This window comes from Anabrus simplex, chromosome 1 (assembly GCF_040414725.1).
Source record: "Anabrus simplex isolate iqAnaSimp1 chromosome 1, ASM4041472v1, whole genome shotgun sequence".
Lineage (NCBI taxonomy): Eukaryota > Metazoa > Arthropoda > Insecta > Orthoptera > Tettigoniidae > Anabrus > Anabrus simplex.
The window spans coordinates 888,513,276-888,527,000 of NC_090265.1; the positions used below are offsets into that span (position 1 = coordinate 888,513,276).

Below are 13,725 nucleotides of genomic sequence, written 5' to 3' on the forward strand. Positions count from 1 at the left end.
ATCCTGGAGAATACTACAGAACAGTTCTTAAAGCAGCAGAAAACAAAATGTTTAGAAACATAGGATTACATGATTCTAAAAAAAAATTGTCAGAAAGCAGTTTTTCAGAAGTCTTATGAACAATTTAAACAACAGGCTTATGGAAAATGTGTCCAAATCATCTCATCTTGGTTCCAGCTCTAGTCAGCAGAGACATGATAGGATGACAAAAGGTATCAGTGATTCAAAGGTACTATACAAAAATAACTGGCCCTCCGCTTCTACTTTGTATATATACTATGGTGATGAGAGTGTTGGCAACCTTTGTGACTTTTTCCATGTATCAGACAAGACGAGGTACATTAATGCTTTTAGAAAGTATGTCAAGACCAAGGAAATCCCAGTGGAGCTGATGCCTTTAATCAAGACTGTACAGACCATTCCCATCTCTTCAACAGAAGCTGAAGGAGCTTTCAGTACCATGAATGAGATCCTCACCGAAAAGAGAAATAGGCTGCTGGATGAAAGATCAAGCGGTCTTACTTTCATAAGCAGCGTTGGACATCCTGTGCATATATTTAACCCACATCTATATGTCAAGTCATGGCTACGAAAGGGGAGACGTTTAGCTGATAAAACAACTAGTCGGAAACATGAGGCCGCTGATTTTGACACCCAATACGAGTTCATTTGTAAATTGCTAAGGTGAGTTCCTGTAAATATTTCGTTACAACTAAATCACTGTATATATGTATGTATCCCCAGAAGAAACCAAGGTAACATGTATGTGTAAGGATACCACCAGTGATATTAGGTTCACAGGCACTGGTATTCTTGTTTTAAGTGCAGGCTGTACAGTATATGGCCCGCATAGTAAAATACAAGGTGTAGGTGAAGTGAACACTACACAGAGCAAAGATTTTGTACCAGAAGTAACGCTTGATTATGACTGTTGCGAACGGATAGGTAGTAAAATCAAATTAGAACAGAAACCTGAAATGAATAAGTCATTGAATAACCTGTTCAATCACATTGAAGATTTAAAATGGGCTACCCATAAGACACAGGAAGTGGAAGAAATGGTGAAAGAAAAGGAAGAGGAAATGCGAAGACAAATGATTTATAAGCATATTAATGTGTACAAATATGTCGTGTGGATAGTCATTAGTATCATAAGTTTAATTTTAAGATGTTATTGTTGTAATTGTTGCTGTCCGAAATTAGGGTTTCCAGCAAAGAGATGGTTCGATGATGCACGAGCTCATTGCCCAAATATTTGTATAAAGCAAACGGTTATTATGAAGGGAGATAAGGTTACGACTTCAGGCGAAGATTTAACTATATTCCAACATCCCAGACAGATCCGGAGACGCTCAGAGATGTCTGAGGAGATCATGGAATTACACTCCAGGCCTACTGGGGGACGGCTCAGTACGCCTATGAGATCTATAGAAGCAGTAGAAATAGATACAAGTGTTAATCAGATTAGAGAACAACCTTCCCCTTCACCACAGGGTCGCCGATCCTTGTGCACAGGCGACATCAGAGTGTGAATAGTATAGGAGAGAAATGGACGCAATGTAAGGTTGCATCCATTTCTTCGCTAAGGGAGGATCAAGGGAAATAAATCAGTATCAGAGTAATAACCAGTAATATGGGACACCTTGTAGATCAGAACATTTGTATGTTATTTTATTAAGATTTAATAATTAGAAGGAAGAAGGAACTTTTCAGTGAAGTTACAAGTAGTGGAGAGCATTAGTCAGGCAGAGAGCTTGTGATACGCGCCTACAATAACAATGTTTATAGAAGAGGATGTTTGTTTGTTTGGTTATTGACAAGCAGAGTCTAATAGTCGGTACTGGAGCACGTGGCTCGCCGACAAAGAGATCAAAGCCAGTACAGTTGTACTCTAGTAAAGACAAGGAAACAAAAGTGCAAGGAGAAGGACAGAGACAGTAGTACCCAGAGAGCAGCACCTACTGGGACAATTAGTTCATAATAGTAATTGAGGGTGCCATCTAACAAAGCGATCAGCCAGGTAACACTCATGGATCCAAGCCCTAAGGTAGTGGGAAGGGACCGACCTTTGCTTCAAGGAGAGCAGATATAACCCTAAGCCAAGATGGCACTAGGCTCTCTCTCGACCAGTAATTGGTACTCTTATGACCGGGCTCCTTCGAGCAGTCAGTTGTGACAGTAAAGTTATACATAAGTGCCGCAGGGCAGAATTCGGACTTAGCGTGTAGCCGTAGGCTAGGCTCGTGAAGCAAGCTCTCGTCAGACTAACATACTCAGAACCTGTAAATATATTTGTATATAGTGTACATAGTCGTCCTAAGTAATAAAGGACAGTGATTTTTTACTTCATCTATTATTTTGGGAGTTGCGGGACAGAGTTCGCACCTACAATTTTACCTCCCTACAGAACCGCTTGGCAGGACAGGTAACACAGCAACATCAACGGCCGGTGACCAACCTACTAGAACGTCTCGCAGGACAGGTAGGTCAAGACAAATCCTTAATTTTTACATCCATCACTATTGTCATCATTGTCTCTTTCATAGTCACAACTGGTTGTAGGTATATCTACTGATGGAGCTGTGCCAAAGATACTTAAGTAGTACTCTTTGCTTGCAGGATTTGCGAGGTATTCGGCAAGTTTTAATATGTTCTTAACCTTCACAGGTTTCACTGCAGAAGGGGATGGGAAAGCTCCTGGTAAGTTGATTTTGTCAAGAGTTTTGAACTTCGGATCTGTGATGATGTGACGGCTCCAAGGACGATGGAACGTTTATCACAAATATACTGTACAGCTTTATGTTTGAAGTCACACCACATAGATTGAACACACCGAAGCCTGAATGCTGGCATCAGTTTTTTTACAAAACGAACGGACAGTTTCTTTTTTCATATCCTTGAAATCATAGTGGGTGAATATCTCCAAACCAAATGGAGATGGACGCGTTCGGGCCTTCAGAATCCTTTCATTCCAGTCTTCAGGAAGTTTAGCAATGATAGTCTTCCTGCGTTGAGCAGAAAATAGTGGAAAGTCCTGGTCGTTTGGTAGGTAGCTATGACCACGAACGGGAGAAAGTATGCAACCCTTTTAAATAGTTTGAGAATGTGCACTACACAGAAGAGGAAGTAAACCATTGTTTTATTTTTGTTTTGCCCAGGACAGCTGTCATTTATTAAAACCAGCTCATCCATTAACTCGGAGTGTGGGATGCTATTTATGAAATGTAGCAGCATTGAGATAACCTTGTTGGACCATTTGTGTCCATATTAATGTACAACCTAGTAGAACAGGAGTACAACCTAGGGAAACGCGGCAGTTGTAAATAAAAGTGTAGCTTATCAGTGGTTTATTGGGAGTTGAACAGAGCGCTCTCACAGCACCTGCCTGAAGCTCCACTGACTAGTGGTGTTCTCGCTAGCAACAGTCCAGACTTGTTGGGTTTATGCCGAATCGCCGTATGTTTAGAGGCCTTGAGGTGTTTTTGACAGAATCGGTTGTGTAATCACGTGCGTAATGGTGAACACTACAAGATGTCGCCTATAACTCGTTTTCTGATTTTTTTTTTTACCAGTGGGGTTCTGGCCGGTAACCCCTCAATTCTATTTCTGTGCTATATTTTGGTTCAAAGCCTTCTAAATTCAGATTATTTTCAAAAACAATACTACAAAACTATAATTAAAAGTAGATGATCTTTAATTTCATACATAGTGAAAGCAAAATAGTGTTATCACACCAGCATGTTATAGTTCTGTTCTTTTTTTCAGGTGTCTCTTGCAGAAGTGCAAGAAATTTGAAGACCTGTTATGAGAACTTCAAAAGGAAAACAAGAAAACTATGTGCAGACAATTAAGTGATGATGAAAGCAATTGGTGGTGGTAACTTTAAGCCCACATTGTCTAAAACTACTGAAAAGATTATGGCCCTAATAGAACTGACTATCACACTACTTATGTACGCTCATGACTCAGATGCTTTATACCACGGACATGTGAATGAAGGTAAGTGTATGGACACAGAGTACATTAATGCAATTTTCATCAGGCATTTAACTGTTAACCTCCAACTTAACATATTAATTACACGTTTTCTTCTTTTTTTTCAGTCTTAGTCCTTCTGTTTGATGACGTGGCACTGGAAGAAAGAAACTGAAGCACATGAAACAGGAACACTGCAGCTGTAGTAGCACCATCTGCTGATGCGGAAGAAACTTGTACTGAAAGCCAAGGTCAAGCAGAAGCACTGAATCCCTTACTCAAACTTCCCATGAATTCAATGACACAACCAGCATGCCTACCGTCTTCACATACAGCAGTACAACCTTCAACATCAGCTGATACTGTATTATCAGATAGAGCTAAATCTCATCGGTGTAGACTGTCAACACCCAGAGACAAAATTACAGATTCCCGTTAAAGAAGAATTTTAGTGTTGGATTATCAGTTAGAAGTAATAAGAAAGGAACATGGGAAAGAAATGGAAATAAAAGAGTTAAAACTAAACATTAGGAACGAAAAACTAAAATATTGGCAAAATTTGAACAAGAAGGAAGATAGGCCAAACTATTGGGTTCTGTAAAGCAGCAAGTGTTATTATTAGCGTACTTTTATTTTATTTTCTATATAAAAGTTAAGTTCATTTTTGTTAGTACGTTAGGACGATGAGGAGTGTGACCAGTCGATAGAATACTAATTTGTATAGACAAGAAATGTGTTTTTCCTCCAATCAATACACGATTTATTGTAAATAGATTACACTAGTACCGGTTTCGGCCCTTAACGGCCATCATCAGCTAGTACATGATTAGTTTCCAGCCATTAGACAAATTCACAATTCTCTCCGAAACGCCTGAAGTAGTGGTGATCCCTAGGCAGCACACGATGGACATCTTCGAGAAGTTCCATGACAGCACTGAAGCCGAATATCCAAGAGGTGAAGAGACACACCACTCTATTCGACAAAGATTCTTCTGGGTCAACATGCGGAAAGACATCCTTTATTATGTGAAAGGTTACTACATCTGCACCAAGGCGAGCAACAAGAAGGCAGATTCCAGTCATCGAGGAAGACGGCAACAACGCCCTTGGGAGGTCATAGCCTTGGACTTGATGGTCCTTACCCTAGAACACCAAGGGGTAAAACAGGATTGCTAGTAATCAGTGACCTCTTCACAAGATGGATTGAGGCCTTTCCGATACCAGAAGCCACGACAGGACGCATCAGTGGTCTTCTACAAGGTGAGGTATTCAGCTGGTACGGTTATCCATGGTGCATTCTGTCAGACAATGGGAGTCAGTTCACGTCAAGGAAGTGGCAACAGATGATGACTGAATGGGGTGTGGAGCACTGGACCACCCCTATCTACTACCCAAGGGCCAATTCAATGGACCAACGGAACCAGGAGCTAAAAAGAATGCTACGAGTCCAACTAACAGACAAGGAACATCGACTGTGGGACTGTCAGATACCGAAATCACTCTTTGCCCTGCGACGACGCATCAACCATATCACTGGTTATTTCCCAACGAAGCTTGTTTTTTGATCGACAGCTATACGTCACTGGCGATTGGGAGATTCGTCCACCACCCACTTCTGGTCAAGATGATACAGCTGTTTCCCTAGCAGAGTAGCAGCATAAGCAGCAGCAGGACATCAAGGAGAGAGAAGAAGAGAGAATATATAATCTATGACCAAAGCAAAGTCGACGAGTGTGATATACTGTTGAAATTGTTTCAAGTTATAGGGGAGATATTGATGCAAGTGTAATAGACTAGTATAAATTGGAAACAATATTCTCTAACCCTTGGGTAAATAATGGAATTATTGTTTGTTGTTGTTGTTTCCAGACTTTATTTGGTATAAATTGTGCTCTTATTATTTGTGTGTTGTAAGTGAGGTTATGTGACGAACATTTGCTGTATGTATATTAATATGAGTTTATTTAATATAGGAACATGTGATTAATAGTACTGGTATATCTACTTCTTCTTCTTCTTTTATGACCACATACGATCACTTTAGTCAGTCCGCCGTTCAGGTCTCTTTGAAGGGATTGTTCGGGCTTTGCGGTCCTCCCAGTACTTCTTCAGACGCTCCGATCTTCGTGCCCTTTCCTCAGTTGAAAATATGTACGTAACACGACCTAATAGGTTGAAAGTCGGTTTCGATTACAATGCGGTCGTGAAAATTCAATATTCATTGACTTGGCCCTCACGGGCAACTTAAACGCACTCTACAGTGTGATGGTAGTAGTACCAGACCTGTAGCTTAGATCCTTTCCAACAGAACAAAGGTGGCCTAGGCCACCATGGCTCAATTGGTAGAGCAACCGACGCGAAATTGGGAGGTTGTGGGTTCGGATCCCACTGGTGTCTGGTTGGCCATTTTTGTTCTGTACTTAACATCTCATCCACACGTACTAAATGTACGTAACACAACCTAATAGGTTGAAAGTCAGTTTCGAGAATTTGTGATGTTAACATTTATTATGTACTAAAGAAACAATAAACAGAAATCATACTGAGACTGTATAGTGAGTTCTTGAAGTAATGGTTCAACATATACTGTAATCTAACACTTTTTCCAAACTGAATAAGCTGGAATTTCTATCTCTTTTGGATTTTGACTTGTTTGAAACATCCATCGACTCTTTCCCTGGGTCAGCCATTCAAATCTCAGGTTAAATAATATGATAGCTACTTCAATGACATTTCAAGTCTGAGTTGTCGGCCATCTACGCATCAACAGAAATTTAAGAAGTCCTGCATACTAGAACAGGACATATGGCCATTGTATGGTATCATTGTGCAAATGTGAGGAAAAAAATAGTTTCAATGACATGCCCCAACCCGCGTATTATCCCGTGGGCTCATTCAACTATTTGGCACTGTTATCTCAGTAACTACCATAGGACATATCAAAACTTATACCTAACAATGCTTAGGTAATTAGTCTGTGTCAGAATGAGACATCAAGGGCTATAACTGCACATACTGGCTGCATGTATCTGTAGTACTACATAAATAACAGTAGTGATCAAATGAAGGCACATGTTTGTTGACCTGATACAGGACTAATCCAATGAAAAACAAATGGTGGTAGGATCACCACACCATTCTGTTGGCCATGGGGGATCCCTGACCAACATCAGTGCAAATTCAAACAATTGTGTCATGAAGATATAAGTGGTGAAGTTCTCACATGTTAAGATCATTCTTAAAATACAGACTAGAAAGAAAATTTTACTAAATGATAACCTATAAGTCAATAGAGCAATATAAAAAGGAAAAGATGTGATGCCAAACGAAGTTCTCCTCTTGGTATTCAACATTCTACCATCTCAAGGCAGAAACAGTGCAGACGTCATTCACCGCAAGCATGCAAAGTGGTTCCCGCAAAAATTTGAAGGATCACGTTGGGCGAATAAATGGCATAATGTTGTTTTTAGTGAAGAAATGCATTTTTATCCTGACCTCAATCATCATTGCAATTGTGCCCAAGGACCAGTAGGGAGAAAAGCCAAACCGATCTTTCTGTAGAGAGATGCATGGAGCTAACACCATATGTTATGACTATGCCCACACTCACACAGCATAGAATTCCACAGAAACTCTCCACGACATCACAACTTTACAATGGCCTGCCAGATTCTCGTACTGAAGTTCTACTGAACATGTGTGGGGCTTGACAGGTAGGAGACTGAATAAATCCCATCAGTCACTATGAACTGTGGAACAAACACTCTTACACTGTAGCAATCATGGGCACAATGGTGCAGGAAGTGATCTAGAATATTACTGACCTATGTCTCAAAGAATATAGTAGTGTATTGCAGTGTGAGGTGGCCAAAGTCTGCAGAGACTCTTACTCAAACATGAGCACGGAGCAACTGGATAATGTTGCCTCAAATTACTGCCCAATTCCCATCCTGCTTGCTCAATTGCAGTTTTGGAATCCACTCTTAATGATGTTGGAATTCCCATTTCACAATGGACAGTGAAATCAAACATATGGACACAGGTGCAAGATCTAGATCATTCACTCTAGTTCATTAAAAAAAATTATGATAACCAAACTCACGGCAGCTCAGCAAGGCTCTCGTAACCACCCAAACTTTCTGCTAGAGTGAACACCTTCAGTGCACTAAGGAACTTGCGTGATTCTTCTAGGCCACCTTTCAGGTAGAAGGACATCATACCACTGTACCCAGAACTTTGCCTTTTCACCAACTGATGCTGAGGATGAGAAGGAAGTCCTAAAACAAAGAAAGATTAAGACATTCTTAAAAGACACACTAGAAAGAGAGGATTACGTGCGCATACACACACACACACACACACACAGTTATAAATGATGACCTATAAATCAAGATATATTAAGAAATAGCATCTACCTACATCATACATAGACAAAAGACAGGAAAAAGTCTTGTAAGTCACCAAATGCAAACTTATCAATCAATGATCTGCATTTAGGGCGATCGCCCAGTTGCTTGCAGTCTAAATCCAAGTGCTGCTTTATCAATTGAGCATCCAAAGAACATTTTCAAAAATGAAAGATTCCAGAGGGACTCGAGTGTAATAAAGGCACATTTCAAAACTCCTTCCCATGCACTAGACAAACTATGAAAGTGCCTTCATGACTCTATTTCAATCCTTGAGAATGAGAAAAGTGAACTAAAGTGCAAAAATGTGCAGTGTATTTCAAAGAAATCCCGATTTCAATATTTTAAACAAATATCTTCAAGGTGACAGTGCACAACTTCCAGAGGAAATTCCTTCAGAGCTTGTTAGTTCTTATTATTATTATTACAACTTCCCCCATGCGGAGGCTGCCACAAGGACAAAGTGTGTCCAATTTCGTCTGTGGATCTTGAGAGGTCCTTCTCTGCACATAAACTGATATTAACCGATAAATGGCATCCATTTACTCCTCAATATTAGGAAAAAGTCATCATCATACAGGTTATTGTAAAGAAAATTTCAGCCTCGAGGAAGACATATAAGGAAGTTCATTCAATGTGTTTAGATCTATAAAACATATATATTTTCTTTATAACAGCATATTTCATTGCATATCTTCAAAATTTTAAACATATTTTAAAGATTTTGACAGAATAAATGCATGCATATTTTACAGTAGATAATTTTAGTGCATACAAATCCAGGGCCGGATCAAGGTGGGGTTAAAGGCTAAAATTGCATAAAAAGGTCTGCTGCTCCACCTCCGTGCATGTATATGAATATTTATGCTTGCAAAATATCAGCTTCTTATCAGCTGTCCGCGTTAATATTTCATCATTGCTAGAATCAGTTACCGTCTGGAGACACGAATCCTCGCTACTTACATACTGTAATTATTGTAAAGGTTATTGTTGATGAAAATTTAAATCTGGCAGCTTGCGAGTACGGGCAGAGTGGGGGGAGGGGGTAAGAGGTCTAGGAAGTGAGCGGGAGGGGACAGGGGAAGCATGGTGGAATGTGCATGCTATGCTATATCTTTGCATCAGGAAGAAAACTACCAGTTCATCTCTGATTATTGAACCATTCGTAAGTTACAACTGTAATGTTCTTGTAAAATGGATAGAAAATATCCTAGTGGTGCCAAAAAATGTAAGTTCTGTTTTGTATGTTGATTTGATAGTGATGATGAGACAAATGTAAAATATGTTTTGGCATTATAAAATATTAACATGAAAAATAGAGAAAAATTTTAGTCTATTTCAACACTTCCCTATTCATCAATTTAAGTGGAAGTAGTTCTATAACGACTTCAGTATGCTAGTCTTACGTGATGTTACGAAGAAGGGGCCCCACATTTTTAAATAGCCCAGGGCCCCCAAACACCTTAATCCGGCACTGTACAAATCTAATTTCTACTCATCAGTGCCAAGAGGGAAGCCTATCTATTAACCCTGACAGTAACACGTCTATAAATATCGCTTTAGTTACACCACACGTTTCGAAGACGTGTCACTCAAAGCCTATTATTTAAAGTTACATTAAAGTTACCAGATGGAATGAACAAGGAATAGAGGTGGTGGAGGGAATAACTCTCCCCTCCTTAAGAGGAATAGATGGCATTCATTCGCACAACACGTCAGAAAAACGTATGGTGTTACTGTCAGGGTTAATTAACACCCAACCTCCAGTGAGATGAAAGCATGATTTCAAGAGCTAAAGCAAAAATGTCAGACTGAAATCAGAGCAAATTAAACAAACTCATAATCTGTGTGATGCCAGGGACTAGGGTTGCCAGGTTGTACGTTTTTCCCGTATTCTTACTTTTTTTACTGTTAATTTAGCCTTACGTTTTTTATTTCCCGGTACGACACTTTCTTCCGATTTTTAATATTTAGCGCTGGCTTATCGTAGAACCCAACACAATACTTCCCCTTAATATAAATATAAGAAATATGCACATTAATTTGATATTTGTTATTATTACCATTCGGATATAGATTTTATGGTAGTCTATGTTTAGTTTGGTACTTCTGAAGATCACTCGATCGCACAATTGATAGTGTTGTCGATATACTTCAATTCCGATTAGCTGTTTCACACATGTTCATAAACTTCATTGCAGTGATAATTTATTGAATCCATACAGTTCCCCTAGTTTTGTTCGAGAATCGTAATGAGTTCACCAGTGAAGAAGAAACGCTGCAAGCAACAGCAGTACAGTCAAGTGTACTTGAAGAAATGGGAAGATACTTTCATGTGGGTTAGACCTGGTTCAGGTGATACACATGCTTTTTGTACATTGTGCAGGAAGGAATTCAGCATTTTTCATGGTGGACAGTTTGATCTCAAGCAACATGCCTAGTACAAAGGACATCAGTTAAAGGAGAAAGCAAGTAATCAAACGACGAAAGTGTCTAAATATTTTGTGAACACTAAGAAATCTAAAGCAAATGTTGTCACAGCTTGTGAGTTAGGACTTTTGTATCACACAGTCAAACATAACCTGAGTTATGCAAGTTTGGATTGTGGCAATAAATTGACGTCATGTATATTCTCAGATTCAGAAACAGCTGTAAAACTTTCCTGTGGCAAGACAAAGGCAGAAATGTTAGTGAAAAACGCATTAGCACCTAAAAGTGTCAGTGATTTTGTTAATATTCTAAAATCTCCTGAAAGTAGTAAGTTTTTCTCAGTAGCAACAGATGCTTCCAACAGAGGCAACAAAAAGATGTTCCCAATTTGTATAAGATACTTTGAACCGTTAGTAGGTGTACAGAATAAACTGTTGGTATTTATTGAACAGTCTGATGAATCTTCAAATGCAGTGGCAAAATGAATCACTAAATATTAATAATTTAACAGCATATAGTGCTGACAATGCTAATGTGAATTTTGGCAGGAAACAATCTGTTTATCAATTGTTGCTTTCCAAGAATCTCAACCTGCAAAAAGCCAGTTATTCAAATCACATGGTTCATAATGTGATAAAGCATGCCATGGAAGAGCTGGAAATGGATGTAGAGGATCATGTTTTGAAGATCTATAATCATTTCTCAGCTAAAAGGCATGAGGTATTGAAATCATTTTTGAATATGGATTTTGAGTGGTCTGAAATATTAAGGCATGTGCCCACACGACGGCTCTCCATAACTCCTGCCAGTAACAGACTGATTGTGTACTGGCCAGCTATAAAGAGCTATTTCAAGAGCATTGATGCCTGTCCAAAGCAGCTTGCATCAGTATTTTTAGCTGAAGACCCAGAGAAGGAAATTATTCCTGAAATATATTTGCATTTTGTGTCAAATATAGGAGGTCAAATGCAATCAGTATCAAAATACCTGGAAAAATGAGAGCTAAGTATTATTGAATCTCATAACAGTCTGTGCATGATCTATAACAAGATCACACAAAGAAAGAACGATAAATTCTGTGGGAGTGAAACTAAGAAATTAATGAGAGAGATTTCATCAACATCCCTTAAGAAGATTTCATGTGAATTTGATCGTTTCTATGACACATTGCCAAAATATCTTGAAAACCATTATGACTTCTCAGCTAGTATTAAGTATGCAAGGTTGGAACCTCTTTCTTTGAATGGGGAAATACAATATTGCGACTTTGAACTTGCAGTTGAAATAATCAACAAAATCAAGTCAACCTGGAACAGCTATATGAAGAATTTTGTGAGGTGAAAGATAACTTTACTGACTGTATCACCAAGGATGGTGATGTTGTGTCTAAGTGGGTGAAATTCTTCACACTAGTGCCTCAACAAAAAGTGACAAATATCTCTCACCTCATATGTTTTATACCTACTAAGTATACCAGGTTCAAATGCTTTTGTGGAACGAGTGTTTTCGATGATGAAGAACAAGTGGACTGATGTTAGGAACAGGCGTTCACCAGAACTCATAAAATCAGAGCTTCAAATTGTAATAAATTTTGACATGTCCTGCAAAGAGTTTTATAACCTAGTAATGAATGACAGTAGATTCCTAGATAAAGCTAAATCAGTTTCAAAATATAAAAGGGATATGAAGCAGTAGGGTTTAAGACGTAAATGTGAGTGGTTTTTGATCGAAAATGGCATTTAATAAAAATATGAATGCATGAGTCATTAAAAAATATGTCCATGAAAAATCTTCCTTCTTTTTGTGAAGAAAGTGGCAACCCTATTTTTGTAGGTAGTGTATTAAAATAAAACTACCAGAGATATTTTTCAGTAAGACATAAAATCTTTTTTTCTTGACCAAAACCTGAAAATCTTCATTTTTTGCTCACCAAAACCTGGCAACCCTACCAGGGACCTACAGAACTTTCTTATGGTGTAAAAGACCTCTACAGACCTGTCCATTTCTCATCAGGTGCCTTGAAAGCCAATGACAGTACCATCATTCTTACTGACAGTCTAGATATTCTGAAGCATGGAAAGAAAACTTCAGCTCACTTTTTAATCACAGCTCCATTGTGGCAGAAGACTTCCTCCAGTATGAACCACAACATCCTCCACAGCCTAAGATGGCTGCCGCTCCAAATTTACAAGAATGTCTCCAAGACATGTCAAGAATGTCTGAAGCTCTCAACATTCTGAAAGCAAGAAAGGCTCCTGGACCAGACAGCATTCCCCTAGAGCTCATTCAAAGAGGCGTTTTACCGCTGAAACCAGGTTCTTTTCTCTGATCCTTCTAATATGGGAAACCAAAAGATGAACACCTGGCATGAAGAGTTCAATTACTGTCAGCATCTTTTAAAAAAAAGTGACAAAAGTATCTGTGGTAATTATCATGGTATTTTCTTGCTCTCCATAACGGGAAAAGGTTTTGCTAGAATCCTAATGAATTGCCTCCGTTTAGTTTCTGAGAAAATACTTCCAGAATCTCAGTGTGGATTTCAGACCTCCAGAATCACTATGAATATGATCTTCCATACCAGACAACTGCAGAAGTGCAAACAATAACAAAAATCTCTGCTTTTATTTTACAATCTGCAGGGAAAAAAGGCACAATGCCTGGAAATGAGATGTGGATGGTTATAAGGAGATTTGGTTGCACTGAACATTTTGTTGGATTCATTCAAGCAATTCATGATGGTATGGCTGGACAGGTGCTTTATCAGGATGACTAATGTGAAGAATTTCCAATTATACTTGCTCTTACACTTTGTGCCCTGTACCTGGCAGCCATGTTCTACAAGGTATCATCTACAAAAGATGCAGGTGTATTAATTAGACTTTTTAATCCGGCCAGATTACATGCACAAAGGCCA

General features: G+C 38.9%; 1 protein-coding gene and 1 long non-coding RNA gene across 5 annotated transcripts in view; one reads left to right on the top strand and one right to left on the bottom strand.

Moving 5' to 3' along the window:
* Positions 1 to 6,521, top strand: part of LOC137496990 (uncharacterized) — a 30,473-nt gene extending 23,952 nt beyond the window's left edge. The window contains exons 2-3 of one of the 2 annotated variants that reach the window (XR_011017571.1): positions 3,766 to 3,999; positions 4,104 to 6,521. This is a non-coding gene — a long non-coding RNA (uncharacterized lncRNA). Of the gene's footprint in view, positions 1 to 3,474; positions 4,000 to 4,103 lie in introns of those variants that run through there. The other variant, XR_011017570.1, reaches the window with a different exon arrangement.
* The window catches only part of LOC136857695 (cystathionine gamma-lyase-like), a 182,539-nt gene that overhangs the window by 45,225 nt on the left and 123,589 nt on the right, over positions 1 to 13,725 (bottom strand). For all 3 annotated transcript variants that reach the window (XM_068225278.1, XM_068225277.1, XM_068225276.1), the window contains exon 6: positions 8,078 to 8,252. In XM_068225278.1, coding sequence (XP_068081379.1) covers positions 8,078 to 8,252 — 175 coding nt within the window. The remainder of the gene's footprint in view (positions 1 to 8,077; positions 8,253 to 13,725) is intronic.